Source organism: Leucoraja erinacea, chromosome 40, assembly GCF_028641065.1.
Source record: "Leucoraja erinacea ecotype New England chromosome 40, Leri_hhj_1, whole genome shotgun sequence".
NCBI lineage: Eukaryota > Metazoa > Chordata > Chondrichthyes > Rajiformes > Rajidae > Leucoraja > Leucoraja erinaceus.
This window is the reverse complement of record NC_073416.1, coordinates 2214696-2234880: the sequence shown is the minus strand read 5'-3', so window position 1 is coordinate 2234880 and position 20185 is coordinate 2214696. Positions and strand designations below refer to the sequence as shown.

The window sequence follows — 20185 nt, the reverse complement described above, 5'->3', positions numbered from 1 at the left end:
TCTGTCCAAATGCTTCTCAAACGTACTGATTGTATCTGATTTCACCACTGACAGCGAGTTCCAGATGTCAATCACTCTGTTTTTAACAAACCTACCCCTCAGATCCCCTTTTCAACTCCTTCCTCTCACCTTAAACCTATGCCCCCTTGTTGATACCCCTGTTGTGGGAGAATAGAAATTCTAGACAGGACAGGCCCTCGGCCCACGTTGTCTGTGCTGAACATGGTGTCAAAATAAACTCTTATCTGCCCACACGTGATCCATGTCCCTCCATTCCCTGCTATCTAAACGCCTCTTAAATGCCAACATATCTGTTGTGTTGCTGCAAGTAAGAATTTGATTGTTCTGTTTTGGGACATATGACAATAAAACACTCGTAACTCTTGACTATCGTATCTGCCTCCATCATCACCCGTGGCATCACTTTCCAGGCACCCACCACTCTCTGTGTTTAAAAAAAATTTGCCCCGTACTTCTCCTTTAAACTTTGCCCCTCTCACCTTAAAGCTATGCCATCCATTCTTTGACATCTCCACCCTGGGGAAAATGGTTCTGACTGTTTACCCTATGTATGCCCCTGATAAATTTATAAACTTCCATCAGGTCACTTCTCCATCTCCATCACTCCAGGGAAAACAAGCCCAACGTGTCCAATCTCCCCCCATAACTATAGACCCCCAAACCAGGCAATGTCCTGGTGAATCTTCTCTGCACTCTCTCCAGTGTAAACACATCCAGTGCCCTTGCCTTACAGCGCCAGAGACCCGGGTACATACCCGTGCTGTCTGTGTGGAGTTTGCACGTTCTCAATGTGGCTTGGTGGGACCAGGTGCTCCTCTCCTCTCACATCCAAAACACATGTGAGTTTGTAGGTTAACTGACTGCCCGGGAGATTTCAATGTGATTGTTAGGTCGTAAATCTCCTGTGGGCAGGGCATTGTATAACTTGGAATTCCATCCTTCTGACTTCCGCTGTCTTTCCCTTAGGTCCAGAAACTGAAGTCAATCTTTCAGAAGAAACAGAAAGAAACCAGCAAAGAAGAGATTCTTCCTCAGCAGCCGAATGGCGAAATTGTGAACACAGGGGGAGGGGTGGTCTACTATTACTACGATGATGACGATGACGAGGAGGAAGTGAAGGAGGAGTTGCCGCCACCAGAGCCCCCCAGGCCCGTTAACGACAAGCCCCACAAGTTCAAGGACCACTACTTCAAGAAGCCAAAGTTCTGCGATGTGTGCGCACGGATGATTGTCCGTAAGTGGCTCATCTAGTTATAGTTTAGAGATACAGTGTGGAAACAAGCCCTTCGGCCCATCGAGTCAGCACTGACACTAACACTATCCTACACGCACTAGGGACAATTTACATTTATACGCCAATTAACCTACACACCTGTACGTCTTTGGAGTGTGAGAGGAAACCAGAGCACCCCGGAGAAAACCCACGCAGGTCACGGGGCGAACTACAAACACCGTACAGACAGCACCCGTAGTCTGGAACGAACCCCGGTCTCGCGGTGAAAGGCAGCAACTATACTGCTGCGCCACCGTGCTGCCTTCTCTGCGTTCCTGGCAGGGTCGGGGCTGGTGGAAGAGGAGGATGGAGGGGTCTGATGTGGCAAACTGAACTGAGGTATTAAGTCTGTCTGGTCAGTGTGTCCCAGAGTTCAGGGCGAAGGTGCGTGGTGAGGACTTGCACCAGCATCGCTGAGGCGTGGTGTGGCGTGTCCCTAACTGGTGTCTTCCCTCACAAAATATGCTCCATCCTTTTCATGACTCACAGGTCTGTGCCGACCATCAACCATCCGTTTACACTAATCCCTCATTAATCTCATTTTATTCTCCCCACATTCCCATCCACTCCCCAGAGATTCTACCGCTTATCCACACACTCCAATCAATTTACAGAGGGCCAATTAACCCATCAACAGGATTTTCGGCACACCGAGTCCATGCCGACCATTGATCACCCATTCACATTAGTTCTGTGTTATTCCACTTTTGCATCAACTCCCTGCACGCTAGGGACAATTTACGGAGGGCCAAATAACCTACAAACCCGCACGTCTTTGGGATTTGGGAGGAAACGCGAGTGCCCGAAGGAAACCAATGCAGTCACAGGGAGAACGTACAAACTCGTCACAGACAGCATCCGAGGTCAGGATTGAACCCGGGTCTCTGGAGCTGTGAGGCAGCAGCTCGACCAGATGTGCCACTGTGCAGTCTGTGTTGGTTTATTATTGTCACGTGTACTGAGACACAGTGAAAAACTTTGCGTGCTATCCAGTCAAATCATACTATGCATGCGTACAATCAAGCCATACACAGGTACAAAATGTAGTGCCAAGAGAAAATACCAGAATGTAGAATATAGTGTTACATCGTTATAATAGAGAAAAAGTCCAAGAGGTTGGAATATTGGGACTACATTCTAGCTTTTGGGAGGACCGTTTAGTGGTCAAATAACAGAAACTGTTCCTGAGACTGGTGATATTTGTTGAGTATTCTACAAGGTGCCAAATCTTCCACTGATGGAGATCAGTGACCTTTCTCTGGATGCTGCACTGGTTGCCGTGGAATTTCTCCAGTTGGGAATAACAGGTTCCATTCAGGGTGCTTCCTAATCTTTCATCTGCACCCTCACATATTCAACTCGGGCTTGATATCCAACTAAAATGGGCTCCCATTCCCTTAACAGCATCTGTGTGAGTGGCAACTGCATATTAAGTGCAGGGTGAAATGTTTTCACGTTGGTCTAAAAAATGTTTGATGTCTCTTAAAATTCAAAAGCCTTCTTTCCCATCACGTGTTAATTGTTGATTCATTCCTCTCTTGCAGTAAATAACAAGTTTGGCTTGAGATGCAAAAATTGTAAAACCAACATCCACCATCACTGCCAGTCATATGTCGAGTTCCAGAGATGTTTCGGCAAGATAGTAAGTCTTGACCTTTCCTTGGTGTCGGAACACTAAAGAGGGGATATTCTTCTTAACAATCGCAGTGTACAATAATCAATGTGTACACTGGGCAGTGGTTACAATGGGCAATAGTGCTGAGTTTTAATTCAAGGGTACTTGACATTTTGAAAAGGCAAGCAGTATGGGAGAGAGTTCTGATAGGCACTGAGACATGATCAAAACATAAACTGCCAGAGAACTCAGTGGGTCAGGAAACATCAAGGGAGAGAATAAACAGATGACATGAATCGGAACCCTTCTTCTTCAGACTCCCAATCTGAAGGAGGGTTCCGACCCAAATCACTGTCTGTCCATTCTCTCCCCAGATGCTGAAGATAGACACAAAATAGTGGAGTAGAATAGAATGGAATGCCTTTTATTGTCATTCAAACACAAGGTTTGAATGAAATTTCATTCCTACAGTCATGACATTGCAAAAAAAATCAAGACACACACTTAACACAATTTACACAAACATCCATCACAAATCTCCAACACCTCCTCACTGATGGAAGGCATAAGTCTTTTCTCTTCCCTTTGTTCTTCTCCCGCGGTCCAGCAGTCCAACTAGCGTCGAGGCTACTGGGGTTCACGATGTTAAAGTCCCCGGCAGGCGATGGTAAGTCTCGCGGCCGTTTAAGCCGCGCCGGGCGATGTTGGGCCCCGCTCCGAGTAATTTTACCCTGCGATTCCGGAGGTAGAAGTTGCCTTTGCGGGAGCTCCGAAAAGCGGTCTCCCACCAGGGACCTGCGAGCTCCCGATGTTCCTGTCCACCGGGCCTGCGGCCGGAGCCTCCAAAGCTCCGAAGTCGGGTTGCAGCCGCGCGCCACCACAGCTCTCCCTGCTCTGAAGACGGCCAGCTCCGCGATGGCGAGTCCGCAGACTTTGCGACTGGAACCCTCAGGTTTGTTCCGGTTGGATGCCGCCGCCGGCTCCACCATGTTAGGCCCAACAACACCGGAGACCCGACTGGGAAAAAGTCGGGTCCCCGTACAGGGAAGAGATTAAACGGTTTCCTCCCGTCCCCCATATATACACAGCTAAAAATCAATTAAAATTAGAACCAAAAACATACATCTAACGGGACAAAAACATTTTTAAAAGACAGACGGACTGCAGTCGAGCCACTGCCGTTAGGCGCAGCCACTTCACCTCGACCCTTCTTCAGACTGTCTGAAGGAAGGTCTCAACCAAAAACGTCACCTGATCCTTCTTTCCAGAGATGCTGCCTGCACCGCTGAGTTACTCCAGCATTTTGTGTCTATCTCCGATGTAAACCAGCATCTGCAGTTCCTTCCTACACATTCTTCCTCGATGCTGCCTGGCCTACTTGGTTCTTCCAGCACTTTGTACTTTGCTCAGGATTCCAGCATCTGCAGTTTCTTGTGTCTCCATCAAGAATGATACTGGCCCAGAGAACCGGAAGTAGAAATGTTTTGTGTGGTATTACAAATTATGATAAAATAGCAGAAAAGGGAGATCAATAAGTAACCAATCTGCCAAGTTTCAGGAAGGGAAGGATAACAAATTTATCACCAGGGGAGCCACATCGTTGCAAGTCGGCAAATGTTTTGTTAACTGGCTTTGTGATTTGGGGTTTCTTTTAAATCCAGCCTCCTGGTTTCCGCCGAGCCTACAGCTCTCCCCTCTACAGTAACCAGCAGTTCGCCTGCATCAAGGAGCTTCTCCCATTCTGTAAGTTGAAAATTAGACGTTAATGCATTGTGTATAGACACAAAATGCTGGAGTAACTCAACGGGACAGGCAGCATCTCTGGAGAGAACAAATGGGTGACATTTCAGGTCGAGACCCATTCCTTCTCCCCAGAGATGCTGCCTGTCCCACTGAGTTACTCCAGCATTTTTTGTCTATCTTTGGTGTAAACCAGCATCTCCAGTTCCTTCCTACTCATTCATGCATTGTGTGTTTGCTTGCGAGATGTCCGAACAAGAGGAGTGTATGACAGTGGTTGATATCTGGTTTAATCAGCCCAAGCTATTTGCTGCAACAATTTAAAAGAGCAAATGATGTGCCAAAATCCAACCAAGTGTATCCGTAGTGTTACTTATGAGTGGCTTGAAAATGGCCTTGTAGCACTGAAGGATTGGCCTGCTGCCCTGCTGTGTTCAGTAACGCTGGTTTAATGTTCTGTTCTCCTCCCTCAGCTGTGGCTAACCGGTCGGACCCTGTTTACGAGACGCTCAGGACGGGCGTGGTGATGGCGAATCGCGAGAGGAAGAAGAATTCGGAGGACAAAAAGAATGTGAGTGAGAAGCCCTGTGAAGGGGGTGGGCGCGGGGGACGGGGCTGAAATTGTGCTCCCCTGCATCGGCATCGCGGGAGCATGCCTGGGGCAGTGGGAGCCAAAAGCTGGGGGTTCTTTGCGAGAGCCCTGTGTTTTCTGAAGGACGAGGGAGGGGTGCGGAGCCGCTGGGGAGAGGCGCAAACAAGGCTTCTTCTGGTTTAATGTGCCAGCTCTTGCAAACTGCGCAATGTTGGTAGGAGACCTCAAGCTGAAGGCACAGCAGCAACAGGGAGCAGCGTTCTCTTTGTATCGGTGTTGATCAGTCTATGTTTTGACCCACCGTGACCCTTGGTGTGCAGCATTCGGTCTGGCAACCCTTGTGTTTGAGCTGGCAACTGTTTCCAGGGCAAGGTTGACCCACACCTTTGTGTGACCCACGGCTTGAAGCGAGCGAAGCAGCAGTCCCCAGAGAAGGTGGCTGAAGCCTTGAACCCCCCCTGAGCTCTTGGCCAACAAACACTGGGGGTTTGGGGGTGGGGGGAGAGCACCTGAGAATTGGCAACATTGTCATCTCTACAGACAATCTTGGACTGGCGCTGCCCTGCATGAAGCGATGAGGGCTACTGGGAACTTCAGTTCGCACTCTGTGCCCACTTTGGCACTGCTTGTGACCTGCTCCGACAAAGAGCCGCCAAGGCAGCAGAGGACTATCACTTCACCAGCTCTGGAACTGAGGCAGCAGCTCTACCAGCTGCGCCAACCAAACTTCAGTGCTGCAATGGAATCACATTTGGGTAAAAAAAGTTGGGGCATGTTTGTATTTCAAACTATTAAACAGCAGCATAATAACATCCTTGGCTTGCCCAGTGGGGATCCAGTGATCTGTGGGACTCTCCACAGGTCACTGCAGGATACTGAGAGAATCTTTTCATTTACATCTTCTGGCAGCCACGTTGGCATTTGATTACCTGTCCACTGCCCGAACGGACCATTGTAAGACCTTCACACGGTCCTCTCCAGTGCAAACTCCAGCATGGTCAACCCCCAGCAACACATTTGTGGACCTGGACTTCACAACATCCACTTTTTTTGTTCTCGAAGGTCTCCTGTCCCAGGAGTGCTCACACTTGCCCTTGCACGGACCAGAACATTGAGCACTGACTTTCAGTGATGCAATAACACCGATACACAAGGAACTTCAGATGCGGATTTACCAAAAAAAAAAAAAGGCACAAAGTTCTGGAGAACATGGATAGGTGACGTTTCACAGAGCTGGAGTAACTCAGGCAGGCATTTCTGGAGAACATGGATGGATAGGTAACTCAGCGGGTCAGGCAGCATCTGTGGAGAACATGGAGTGCTGGAGTTTCACAACTCTGGAGTAACTCGGGTCAGGCAGCATCTGTGGAGAACATGGATAGGTGACGTTTCACACAAGTGCTGGAGTAACTCAGCGGGTCAGGCAGCGGGTCAGGTGCAGTTTCACACTGTGGAGTAACAGCGGGGATAGGATAGGTGACGTTTCACAAAGTGCTGGAGTAACTCAGCGGGTCAGGCAGCATCTGTGGAGAACATGGCTAGGTGATGTTTCACAGAGTGCTGGAGTAACTCAGCGGGTCAGGCAGCCAAAGAGCCTGTTTTTATGCTGTACAGTTCTATGCTCTATGGGTGTTGAGGAAGCAGGGGGCATAATTGTTGGATTTTCTTAAAGCTTTGCAGCAACGCCCCAAAAAAGGGAGTGCTTTCTCGAGAGCCGGGTGCATCTGGGTAGGGCTTTGTGCTTCTCCAACACTTCAGCTGGGAGCCCTTGATACCCGGGCACCTGTCAATGCAAAGGGACAAGAACGTGCAAAGTGCCGGCCATTGGTGCGGGAGCGCAATTTCAGCCCCACGGTGTGCAAATTAGTGGAATGGACGTCCCGGGTAACTCTGTCACTCTTTCCTGTGCTTTGCAGCCTGCGCAAATGGTTGATGAAGAACTTGATATCCCCAAGCCCGGCGAGGAGCTCGGGTCAGGAGGTAGGTGTCAGGGCAGCGGCGGCAACGCACGTGAAACAACGCCTCTTGCGATGAGCCTGAGAGGTTTCCCATCTAATGGGTTGCATTGCTTTCCCCCCCCCCCCCCCCCCCCCCCCCCCCCCTCAGCAGTTTGCCACAATGCCACCTGGCCGGCACAGAGAGAGGTCGCAGCAGGGTCACTGAGAAACGGACCAGGGTACCTCCCCATTCAATCATCTGGAGAAAATGTTTCCCCTTCAAACCTCCAGCAGAAATAGTCGCAAAATTCAATTCAACTTGGGTGGGGGTGCAGAGCAGGTGATATCTGGTAGCTCACCCCTCTTCCTGTGTGCCCCATCTCTTACCGTTGCAGCCCTGGGTTGAGATGGTTGGGCAGTGAAAAGGGAACCCATCCATGCCCATCCACTCTTCAACCCTCCCCCCCCTCCAATACTCAGCTCCCAAACGTCCGCAAAATCCATGTGGAGAGAAGCAAGAGAGATCCCACTGGCCCGAACTACAATGCATCCCATCTCCACCCCTCCGCTGCCTACCTTACAGTGTGGCCGCACCTCTTGGCTAGATGTGGCTAGATATTACTGGCAACTGCTGGATTTGGGGGTTTAACTAACCTACAACAAAAATTACTGTCAACAGGAAAAGATGAAGGCTGATGATCATGAGGGAGAGTTCTTTGTTCAAAAGGCAGGCAAAAGTGGGAGAGTGAACAAAGCAGGGGAGGGGGGAGGCACGTGAGGCCATTTTAATGCCTCCACAGTGTCATCCAAACATCCGATACTTCCAAAACCCCAGTGATTGAAAGGAATTCAGTAAATCCCATTCAGTGGAATGGTTTATTTATTTAATGGTGCTTGGTATTTTTTGGTCTCCTGATTCTTCCACAAACTACGGAGAGGAACCGACTGCTGCCATTGAGCGGGGCAGATCCCATGGACCACGACTGAGATGGTGGTTTGGGTCTTTTTCTCACGAAGCTGAGCTTTTTCTGGTGATCTGAACACCTTGGAAGTAACGTGGACTATTTGTTGTGTTTTTTGTTGTTGTTGCAGTTGGAGATGCAGCAGACAAAAAGGACAAGAATAATCCAGATGAAGCAAAGGTAAGTCTAGGACTCGGCCATATTGGTGAGGTCAGTGGCATGCATGTGAAGGTCATCTTCACGGATCGGAAGAGGTTGACCTTCCTGGATTACAGAGAGGGAAATGGTCAAAAAGCAAAACTTCTCTCCTTGCTGATGAGTCAAGCTGAACAAAGGCCAGCACAGTGGCGCAGCCTCACGTCCCAGCGACTGTGGGTTCAATCCTGACCTCCGGTGCTGTATGTGTGTAGTTTCACAGGCTTCTGTAAACTGCCCCCAGTGTGTGGGTAAGGTAAAATCTGGGGGTTGGGGAGAATAAAACGAGGTGAGTGTAAATGGGTGCATGGGCTCGGTGGATTGAAGGGCTTATTTCCATGTTAGAACATAGAACAGTGCAGCACAGGAACAGGCCCTTCAGCCCACAATGTCTCGCTGTTGGTGCTGTGCCAACCACCATTGGTTATGGCCTGCCAGTGCAGATGCCAGTGGCACCCAGGCGTGAGTCAGAGTCAGATTCAGATTCAGATTCAGATTCAATTTGTGTCAACCATTGTCTGGTGTGACGGAAGTGCAGCACATGGGACCGAGGCCAGGCCTGGCTGGGGAGGGATGGAGGTCGAGAGGGGGGGCGGGGTTGATGGAGGGTGCAGCATTGTTCCCGTGAGTGGACAGATGGACCAAGAGCACTGGATGGGGGTGTGTCCAGTGAGGAGATGGACCATTCGGGGACAATTCTCCACACAGTGAGTTGACATCTAGAGCGGCCTCCTATCCAAGGAGTTGGATCACTGGAGGTTACATGACTGAGATTGCTAAATGTTAGTTTGGTAAGCGCGATTGAAGTGTGGACCAGGATCTCGTCAGCTCATGGAGCCTGAGGCCCCAGAATGGCTCCAGGTCCCAGTTTCTGAAGTTTGCATTCAGTAGATAGGCAGTACGTCACCAGTCTTCAGACACCATGAAGTGGCAGATCTCCTGGCTTATTGTTCTCCCCTGCCACCAGCCCGTAGTTGAGAACAGAATATTGCCGTGGACTGTGTGGAACTGGTGTTTCCAGCGGACGGATGCTTTAGGCAGCTGACACTTGCACTGTGCTGTGGTGCAGAGCAGAAGAACAATTTTGTGTTTATTTCTGAGCCTGGGCTGATCTCCGTCAAACTTGGCTGATGGGAGGAGAGGAATCCAGAACCAGCAGCATAGTCTGAGGATGAAGGGTTGTGCATTTCACACGTAGATGGGGAGAAGTCTCTACTTTCATAGCACTAACAATCTTTGGACTTCTCTTAGGTGGACTCAAAAAGCTGGAGTAACCCAGCGGGGCAGGCAGCATCTCTGGAGAAAAGGAATGGGTGACGTTTCGGGTCGAGACCCTTCTTCAGACGGAGCCACATCTAGTCTGAAGAAGAGTCTCGACTTGAAATGTCACCTATTTTTTCCCGAGATGGTAGAGGTGTTTGTAACTCCAGTGTTCATAACCCAGGGACAACCTGTTAAGGGCATTCATGCAAATATTTGGTTTGCTAATGGTGCTAATGTTCTGAAGCAAAACATTTTGACCATCGCTTTCTCTTTGGACAGAACAAAAAGCCGCAGCCGGGGATGCGAGGTGGTTTTTCCCAGACTCACTACTTTGTGGCGTTGTACAGATACAAAGCCCAAGAGAAGGATGATCTCGATTTCCAGTAAGTGGCACCCTAGCATGTCATCTGTTTGAGAGGAGACACAGAGAGAGAGATGAGTGATTCACTGTGTTTACTTAAATAATGCATGCACCACAAAGATGAGATGAGAATAAGCGATTTGTATTTTTATAAAGAATGTTAGTATGAAATCTGAAATATAGCACAGGAACAGACCCTTCAGCCCACAATGTCTGTGTTGAACGCGATGCCAAGTTAAACTAATCTCCTTTGCCAGCACATGATCCATATCCCTCCATTCCCTGCATATCCACGTGCCTATTCTAAAAGCCCCTTAAACGCCACTATTGTATGTGCCTACACACATTCTAGGCACCCACCACCCTCTGTGTAAAAAGCTTGCTCTCCACATCTCCTTTAAACTTTGTTCCTCTCATCTTAAATCTATGCCCTCTAGTCTTTGACATTTCCACCCTGGGAAAAGGTCTGACTGTCTACCCTATCTACGTCTATCATAATTTTATAAACTTCTATTAGGTCTCCCCTCAACATCCGGCGCTCCAGAGGAAACAATCCAAGTTTGTCCAACCTCTCCCAGAAATAAAAGCAGGTAATGCTGGGCAAAATCCGTGAAGAAAGAAACATCATAATCGCCGCACAGCTCACGTTTACTGGGAGATGACTCGCTCTCCCTCTCACACCTGGGTGCTATGTTTGTGTGTCATGTCTGGGTATGAATTTAAATGAATGAGGTTTAATTTCAGACGTTACACTTGAAATGTGAACTCTGTTTCTTTCTCTAGGAATGCTGCCTGCCCTGCTGAGTGTTTCTCAGCATTCTCTGTTTTTATTCCATATTTACACCATTTGCAGTATTTTGCTTTATGGTGAAGCGCTGAGCTGGTTTAGAGTTGGCCTCTGAGCTCTCACCCTCTGTGTGTTCATTGACTGAGGACTGGATTAAAACCACGGCTTCTTTGTGCTGACTGAGAGTCCAGGTCCCAAGGGTGACCGAGAAACACCTGGGAAACCACCGGAATCGAGGGCATCTCCCACAGATGCCAGGAGAAATATGTAGGGGTGTTTGGATTCTTCCACCATTCCCTTTCAACACTATCTCTCAGTTCCTGAAAGAATTATAGTACTTAGTTATTTATTAATGCAAAAAGGGGGCCTGCGCCTTATTCTCTCTTACACACCCCCTTTTTGCCACTCCCCCACGCATTTGGAGCAATTTACAGATGCCAGTTAAGCTCCCCGCACTCCTTTGGGATGTGGGAGGAAATGGAGCAGCCAGGAGAAACCCACACGGTAACAGGGAGAACGTGCAAATTCCACACAAACAGCACTGGAGATCAGGATTGAACCTGTGTCTCTTCAGCTGTTAGGCAGTAAATCTACTAGCTGTGTCACTCCAGGAGTCGCTGCCTCAAAAAGGCAGCCAGCATCATCAGAGACTCACACCACCCTGGCCACACTCTCATCTTATTCCTGCCATCAGGAAGAAGGTACAGGAGCCTGAAAACTGTAACATCCAGGTTCAGGAACAGCTTCTTCCCGACAACCATCAGGCTATTAAACACCACAACCGCAAATAAGCTCCGAACTACATAGACTTGGGGGCATTTTTATTTTGTCTTTGTGCTATTATTGTTTGTTAGTTTTATATATTGTTAGTATATATAGTATAGTAAACTTAGTGTGTGTGTGTATATATATAACGTTTTGTGCAAAGTAAAGTCCAGTCAAGGATAATCCGAGGTTGATAAAGAGGCACAGCTCTCTGGTTGTGGTGTTATTATTTACAGAGTATTATGTTTTCATATACATTGTGTTGCTGCAAGTAAGAATTTTATTGTTCCGTTCAGGACATATGCCAATTAACCACACTCGACTGTATTGCCCATACAGAATAAAGGACTGTTTTGACTATGTGGGGTGGTTGAAGAGGGCAGGTCATGAAGTGAAACTTCTAAGGAAAACTCCCAACAGGAATCAGCTCTCTCAGGCACATAGGAATGGTGGAGCAGGTGCTTTTGTGTAATAGCATCAAGGCACGCTTTGGAGATGGGTCAGTGTCAGGCCTGGTTCAGTAACACAATCTTCTGCCTTTCTGTTACAGTGCAGGCGACAGGATAACTGTCTTTGATGACTCCAATGAGGAATGGTGGAAGGTGAGTGCTGTAGAAGGTGAATGCTGCAGAGTCGGCACCACCCACAATCTACATGAATGAACGTCACATCCCTGAACTGAAATGGTGTTGCACGGTTTTAGCGATGAATGCATCGAGGCCTTGGTGCAATTTCTAACGCTTGGTATTTGATCTGGTGTTGGTTTATTATTGTCACATGAACCGAGATACGGTGAAACACTTTGCATGTTAAATCATACCGTACATGAGCACATCAGGCAGTGCAAAAGGAGAAATTATACAGAATGCAGAATAGAGTTTTACAGGTTAAAAAGAAAGTGTAGATAAATAAAAGTGCAAGGGCCACAACAAGGTGGATTGGATAATTGGGAATGTGTCCCTGGCAGATGAGAGGTCTATTCATGAGTCTGAGCACAGCAGGGAAGAAACTGTTTGTGAATCCGATGAGCATGCTTTCAAGCTTTAGTATCTTCTGCCTGATGGGAGACCAGAGAAGAGTGTCGACTGGCTATACTTTTGCTAACAATAGTCTGTGAAACTTCATCAAATGCCTTTAGAAAGTCACAGCATAAACAGCAGTACTCACAATCTCTCTCTTCATCAAAGATCTCCATTATTCATTAAACAGAATTTTCTTCAACAAATCTGTCATTTACTAACCAAAAATTTCCAAGAGCCTATTAATTTGGCCTCACATTATTGCAGCTACAGGTTCTCACACTGCCAATCTGTTCAACCTCTCTCCTTCCCGCCCTTTATTGCAACATTCCCTTCCTCAATTATGAAACCTCAGCCGTGTCCTCTTGCATCAGCAAGAAGACCTTTCCATTCCCTAACATGCCCAATCTTTCCTTTGACTACCCTTTTGTTAATTGTGTTCAGAAATGATTCAGTTAGTCTCACCTCATGAGCTTTTTCTTGCCCTCTGTTGGCTTCTTTCAATTCACCTCTATACGTACAGAGACCCGAAATATCACCTGTGCATGTTCTCCAGATACAGAAGACTGCTGTATGAAGGGGAGACATTGTACTAGGCTAATGCAAGCCTTGGTTAGACTCTGCTTGGAGCATTGTAAGTGGTTCAAGGCACCACAGCTTAGAGACTGGGCTTGCAGAGAGCGTAGTGTGGATCAACTAATACCTGGTCTCCTCTGTCTCTAACCCAAACACCCTTCTATTTCAGGGTAAAATTGGAGAGAAGTCTGGATACTTCCCAGCAAACTACATCATCCGAGTGCGTGCAGGAGAGCGTGTTCATAAAGTAATCAGGTCATTCGTTGGCAACAAGGAGATGGGCCAGATTACCCTGAAGAAGGATCAGGTGGGTTAAGTGGGGAGTGTGAGTTTGATGCCCATCGCTACCTGTTCCCGTGTCCAGTGCAAAGAGAACACTTCTTGGGCTACCTCTGCACTGGGCACAGACCAAAAATACCCCCCAGGGCAAAGTAATCATGCAAGTTAACAGTGCCTTGTGCCCTTGCTTTGCTCAATCATTAAAATACAATAGGGCACTCATCCACCCTTGGGCCCAGAAATTGGACATTCAATCAGTGTTGTGGGTCCAATGCTGTCTGTGCTGCTTGTTTCAGGTCTGTGATCATGGGATAGGTATGAGGATATTTCAATGTTCGAAAGTTTTTGCCATCCAATAAATGGTAAATGCAGCAAATGGGATGACTATGGTTTTAAGGGACAATTAGTTCACTTCTGGAAGAATAATGGTGGGTGTATGGAACGAACTGCCAGAGGAGGTAGTTGAATCAGGTACTATAACAACATTTAAAAGATTTAGACAGGTACATGAATAGGAAAGGCTTAGAGGGATATAGGCCAAATACAGGCAGGTGGGACTAGTGTAGATGGGACATCTTGGGCACGGGCAAGTTGGGCTGAAGCACCTGTTTCCATGCTATATAACTCTGAGACGAGATTGAGGGAAACAATGAGAAGACGGGGCTTATGTATGAAAAGAAATAGATTTAACATGCATAATGGCTGTTTCAATTCTTAAACCTGCTTTATCAGGGAACTTGCAATAGCATATCAACATTATAGTGCTCAGCACAAATGTCACCCAATCTCCCCTCTGCCAGTCATCGAGGGTTGGACAGGAGACATGGGCAAGCAGCAAATGCCCAGGTGCCAAGCTTGCTGCCATGCTATGGAAGATCAAGGGGACCTGACGCATGAAAGGGAGAAAGTAATACAGGAAGGGGTGTAGAAGCGAGGAACTGAAGATGCCGGTTAATACACCAAAAGACACAAAGTGCTGGAGTAACACAGTGGGTCAGGCAGCATCTCTAGAGACCTGAAGCGTCGCCTATCCATGTTCTCCAGAGATGCTGCCTGACCCGCTGAGTTACTCCAGCACTCTGTATCCTTTCAAGAAGGGATACCTCCAGGGCTGTCTTGTTTGTAGCACCCGTTTGATAGCAAGGCTGAGATAACAAGTAAACCGGATGTGCCTAACCCATTACCCTTCAATCCGTAACAGATTGTGGTGCAGAAGGGAGAAGAGGTCAACGGCTACATCAAAGTGTTCACGGGCAGGAAAGTGGGAATGTTCCCCGTTGATTTTCTGGAGGAAATCTGAGCACGTGCAGAAACCAGGAGAAGCCTGGAGATGGTGGTTCCAAGTCCGTACAAGCGCCCAACCTCCCCGCGTGTGAAGAAACTGTCTCCACCTGTCCGTGTGGAAGAAACATATTTCATGGTTGTATCTGAACCAGTGGGAGTGAATCTTCTAGACAAAAATGGAGGACTCTTGCTACGGAGATCTAAGCATACCTTGGTGTGTTAGGGAAACTTTATTTTGAAGATAAAAGACTAGCTGATTTTATTTGTGTACTTAGCGTAGCACAAATTTGCCATCTTTGTGTGAGACTTCTTGGTGTTAATTTATGCTTTTATTTGCAGGAATTTGGATGAAAATATTTGAGGTAAATGGTGACTGTAAATTTGCATAATCCATGCCCACAATGTGATGGGTTTCTGGAATACATTCATCATTGTTACGAAACGACAAAATGATGGATTTTTCGAGTATGGCTTATTGACTAGGCCAGCTCGAATGATTAGACTAAGAACTACAATGACAGGGCGCCATGCCAGAGTTGGGACTGGAATGAGGGCCAGGAGACTTCATTCATGGCTGAGTCTGTAGCCTTTAATGCCAACGTAAGCTCTTGAAATTCTGCTGGGGCTTTCTCTACCCAAAGAGTTTAATTTCCATTTCGACAATCCTAATGACTCTTGGCTAGGGAAACATTCCAGTCTTGAACCTGATACCCAGGCAGCTGCTGTAACAGATAGAACATGGGGATGTGACATGCTGTTAACTGCAAGGGCAAATGTAATGGATTTTTCCCTGTGCCTCAGGAAGATGTTTCCCAAAAGGAAATGAGGACAGAGCAGCTGTAATTATTGTTTTGCCAGCAGATACGCTCTGAGGGAAGGAAGGGGTTGTGTGTTTATCTGCAGCCATGGATCAGTTGTGGGGACCTGAGAGAGGCCATTTTCCAGCCCTCAGCACAGGCCGTTGATCGAATGACACATTGAGGTAAATGGATACTAAGGTATGACTAGACTAAGCATATTTCATTGTGAGCTATTTCTGTGAAGGAGTCGATAGGGAATTGGAGACAAGTCAGGAATATAGTGCAGGTGGAGTGGGACTATTCAGAGCCCTTGGTGTGTACGTGTGCGTGTGCACGGGTGCATGCACACTAGATCCTTGAACAAACTTACTGTCATTAGCTATCGGCAATGACTTTTCATTATTTTCTGCTATTTTTGGGTCAATTCTGCAGGCTGCAATTAATTTTGATGCTGAAATATTTCAGTTTTGCTGTGATAGATTTATTTTTAGCTACGTCCAATTTGAATATACATCCTCTATCCCGATGGGCCTCGTTCACTTCACCAGGTGTGGGCTTCACTGGCAATGCCAGCATTTATTGCCCACCCCTTACTGCTTCCTGAACTGAGGAGACAGCTAACCAGGCAAGGTGGGTCTAACTGGATAAGGGCATCAGATTTCCACAACCGAAGGTCATTAGTGACCCAGACAAGTTTCTACAACAATCTTGTTGTTTCATAATTATCATTATTGTATATATTTTTAAATTCCAGATATATTAAATTATGTGCATTTCAATCACATAGATCTGTGTTGGGATTTGAACTCGTGCCTCAAGGTCAATAGGCCAGAAGTCTGGCTGTTAGTCTAGTAATTTGACTGCTGCATTACCACACGCCGTGAGGTATTATTGCCTTTATCTATCCCATTTTATACATCAATTATATCTTCTTCGTCCCAAAAGGACCTTTAATAATCGTTTAAGAAGGAACTGCAGATGCTGGAATATCGAAGGTAGACAAAAGTGCTGGAGAAACTCAGCGAGTGCAGCAGCATCTATGGAGAGAAGGAAATAGGCAATCCTTTGGGTTTCGGCCTGAAACATTGCCTATTTCCTTCGCTCCATAGATGCTGCTGCATGCGCTGAGTTTCTCCAGCATTAAAGTCTACCTTTAATAAACATTTCTCACGATCCACCCCGTACACTCCAGATATTCATGTTGCTTCTCCCTTGTCCTCGCCTGTAGCCCCCGAATGGCTCCCTGGAGTACTTCTTTGGGGGGGGGGGGGTCAGTCTCAGTCTACCCCACGACAGAAGGTAGAGGAGTTGTACAGTTTGATAGCCACAGGGAAGAAGGATCTCCTGTGGCGTTCTGTGCTGCATCTTGGTGGAACCAGTCTGTTGCTGAAGGTGCTCCTCAGGTTGACCAGTGTGTCACGGAGGGGGGGTGAGCTGTATTGTCCAGGATGCTCCACAGTTTGAGGAACATCCTCCCCTCCAAGACCAACCTCCCATGAATCCAACTCCGCCCCCAGGACGGAGCCGGCCTTCCTGATGAGTTTGTTGATCCTGTAGGCTTCACTGTGTCTTCCGAGTTAGACAAAAATGCTGGAGAAACTCAGCGGGTGAGGCAGCATCTATGGAGCGAAGGAAATAGGCAACGTTTCGGGCCGAAACCCTTCAGACAACTGCTTACTCAACCTCTTGTTACTTGGAAACATAGATAACTACTAATTCAAGTTAGTTTATTGTCCAATACCACAGGGTGCAATTACATTCCTTATTCACATGAAGCTCACAGAGTAAACAATACACATTCAGTGTGTAGGAAGGAAATGCAGATGCTGGTTTACACTGTAGACACAAAATTGCTGGAATAACTCAGCGGGTCAGGCAGCATCCCCGGACTGAAGGTATGGGTGAATAGGATCTCTACCCGAAACGTCACCTTTTCCTTCCACTTTCCCACCACCCCCCAAACTAGCCAGCAGTCTGTGAGCTCCCCGCTCTCCAGCAGAACCAAGGCCCACGTTTCTTGAGTGTCTTCGCCATCTACCCCCTCCCATTTCCCCTCTCTCTCATTGTCACTTCCATCTCACCCCTCCCTCTCTCGCCCTTGTCCTGCTCTCTTCCCACTCTCTCTGCCCCTCCCTTTCCCCGGTGCGGACGGGACACAGCAGGGGCAGGGTTTGCACCACGCCCTCCCCGGGACGGCGTGGACACTCCGCCCAGTGAAACCAGAGCTGCTGCTTTTGGTCGGACCCCCCTCCTGCTCGGGGTGGAACAACGACGAGCGCTGCAGCTGCGCTTGTCACTCTGCGGGATTGTTTAACCCATTCGCCGCAGTCTGCGCTAAAGCCCGGAGTGAGCGGCGCGCTGACTGTCCAGCCGCAGTAACTTGGACCGTGTGGCTCTGGTCCAGGCAGGAGGCACCACTGCACGGGGAATGGGAGGCGTGCGAGTGGCCCGTTCTCCCCCTTGACCAGCCGCTTAGCCATTCAAATAAACCTTGACTCGTATGTGGACAAAACATGCAGCCTCGAACTCTTGCAATGGCACTTTTGAGGCTGCTGGTTTGACACAGAAACCAAAAATGGACATTGGCGCAGCGGTAGAGTTGCTGCCTCACAGCGCCAGAGACCCGAGTTCCATCCCGACTACGGGTGATGTCTGTACGGAGTTTGTACGTTCTCCCCGTGACCTGCGTGGGTTTTCTACGGGTGCTCCGGTTTCCTCCCGCAGACCAAGGACGTGCAGGTTTGTAGGTTAATTGGTGTAAATTGTGAATTTAGTGTGCAGGGAGTGGATGAGAAAGTAGGATAACCTAGACCTAGTGTGAACGGTGATGATGGCTGGTATGGACCGAAAGGCCTGTTTCCATGCTGTATCTCTAAACTAAACTAATCAAGAGTTAAGAGTGTTTAATTGTGTATGCACCGGGACCAGAACAATGAGATTCTTACTTGCTGCATCTTTGCAGGCACATTAAAGTACCAACACAATAAATATATAGGGTGGGGTTAGTGTTGTGCAGGGTGGTTCAAGAGCCTGATATTTGCTGGGATGAAGCTGTTCTTGAACCTCAAAGGTTATTTTATTGGTCACATACACCTAGGTGTAGTGAAATGCTTCTTGCCAATGCAGCACATAAAGAAAGAATACAGACATAACAGCAATAAAGAAATGTAAACATAAAAACATCCCCAAACAATGGGGGAAGGCACAATGTCCAGTCCCCATCCCATGTCCACCCATAGTCGGGCCTATTGAGGCCTCCACAGTTGCCTTTAAGGAGGCCCGATGTTCCGGGCCGTTCTCGCCGGGTGATGTCGGCGTCGGGAAGAGTCCTCTCAGCGGCATGGGATCCCTGGAACGGCCGCTTGCCTTACTGGAGACCCCGGCTTCCGAAGCCAACAAGGCCGCGCCGGTTGGAGCTCCACCACTGGTGATCTCATCGAGAGATCCCAGGCTCCCGATGTTAAAATCAGCGCCACCGCCCGCAGCTGGTCGCTCCACAGTCCCGCAGTTCCGCAATGTTTTTCTCGTCATGGTTCACAGGCTCCTTCACCTTCTTCCTGAATGCAGCATCAAGATGAGAGCATGGCCAGGGTGGAGTGGGTCCTTCATGATATGAGCTGCCTTCTTGAGGTAGCACTTCCTGTTAATCCCTTCAACACCTGTGATGGACCGGGAAGTGTCCACCATTGTCTGCAGCCTCCTTCGTTCCTGGGCGTTCAAGTTACTGAACCAGGCCGTGATACAACTAGTCAGTACGCTCTCCCCAGTACACCTGTAGAAGGTTGACATGCCAAACATCTGAGAAAGCAAAGGCATTGAGAAGCTTTGTGATTACATCATCTCAAATCAAAGCGAAGATGACATCGCCAAGATGTTGCTGGGGGTTCAGCAGTAAATGAAACTCGAAAACAAACTGCAGATATTGCAAAGCTGAAATTAAAAGCAGGAAACCTTCATAGCCCAGGCAGCACCTGTGGAGGCAAACAAAGGCAATATTTCCTGCAAGGTAATCTTTGGCTGCTTCTGTCTGCAAATGCTACCTGACCTACTGAGGACTTCCAGCATTCTCTGGCAATACACAACATGTTCATAAGTTCCAGGAGCAGAATTAGGCCATTCAGCCCATCAAGTCTATTTCGCCATTTAAGCACAGCTGATCCATCTCTTCCCCTCCTAACCCCATTCTCCTGCCTTCTCCCCATAACCCCTGATAGGCGTACTAATCAAGAATCTATCAATCTCCACCTTAAAAATATCTATTGACGTGGCCTCCACAGCTGCCTGGCAATGAATTCCACAGATTCACCCCCCTCAGGCTACAGAAATTCCTCCTCATCTCCTTTCTAAAGGTATGTCCTTTAATTCTGAGGCTGTGAGCTCTTGTTCTAGACTCTCCTATGAGTGGGGTTGAGAGGGAAAGATAGATCAGCCATGATTGAATGACAGAGTAGACTTGATGGGCCAAATGGCCTAATTCTTCTAGAGCTTCTGAACAGTAGAAACATCCTCTCCACATCCACTCTACCCAGGCCTTTCACTATTCGGTAAGTTTCAATGAGGTCCCCCCTTCAGCCTTCTAAACTCCAGCGAGTACAGGCTCAGTTAGAGTGGAAACAGGCCCAACTTGCCCACACCAGCCAACATGCCCCACCTACACTAGTCCCACCTGCCCACGTTTGGCCCATATCCCTCCAAACCTGTCCCATCCATGTACCT

At 48.0% G+C, this 20185-nt stretch overlaps 1 protein-coding gene across 2 annotated transcripts in view; it reads left to right on the top strand.

Annotated features, from left to right (window-relative positions):
• stac3 (SH3 and cysteine rich domain 3) overlaps window positions 1–16508 on the top strand; it is a 29423-nt gene extending 12915 nt beyond the window's left edge. For both annotated transcript variants that reach the window (XM_055664359.1, XM_055664360.1), the window contains 10 exons: window positions 988–1255; window positions 2839–2936; window positions 4571–4652; window positions 5123–5220; window positions 7158–7221; window positions 8271–8320; window positions 9878–9981; window positions 12062–12113; window positions 13276–13413; window positions 14587–16508. In XM_055664359.1, the coding sequence (XP_055520334.1) occupies window positions 988–1255; window positions 2839–2936; window positions 4571–4652; window positions 5123–5220; window positions 7158–7221; window positions 8271–8320; window positions 9878–9981; window positions 12062–12113; window positions 13276–13413; window positions 14587–14685 (1053 nt within the window). In that variant the 3' untranslated portion in view covers window positions 14686–16508. The remainder of the gene's footprint in view (window positions 1–987; window positions 1256–2838; window positions 2937–4570; window positions 4653–5122; window positions 5221–7157; window positions 7222–8270; window positions 8321–9877; window positions 9982–12061; window positions 12114–13275; window positions 13414–14586) is intronic.
• The last annotated feature ends 3677 nt before the right edge of the window (window positions 16509–20185 follow it).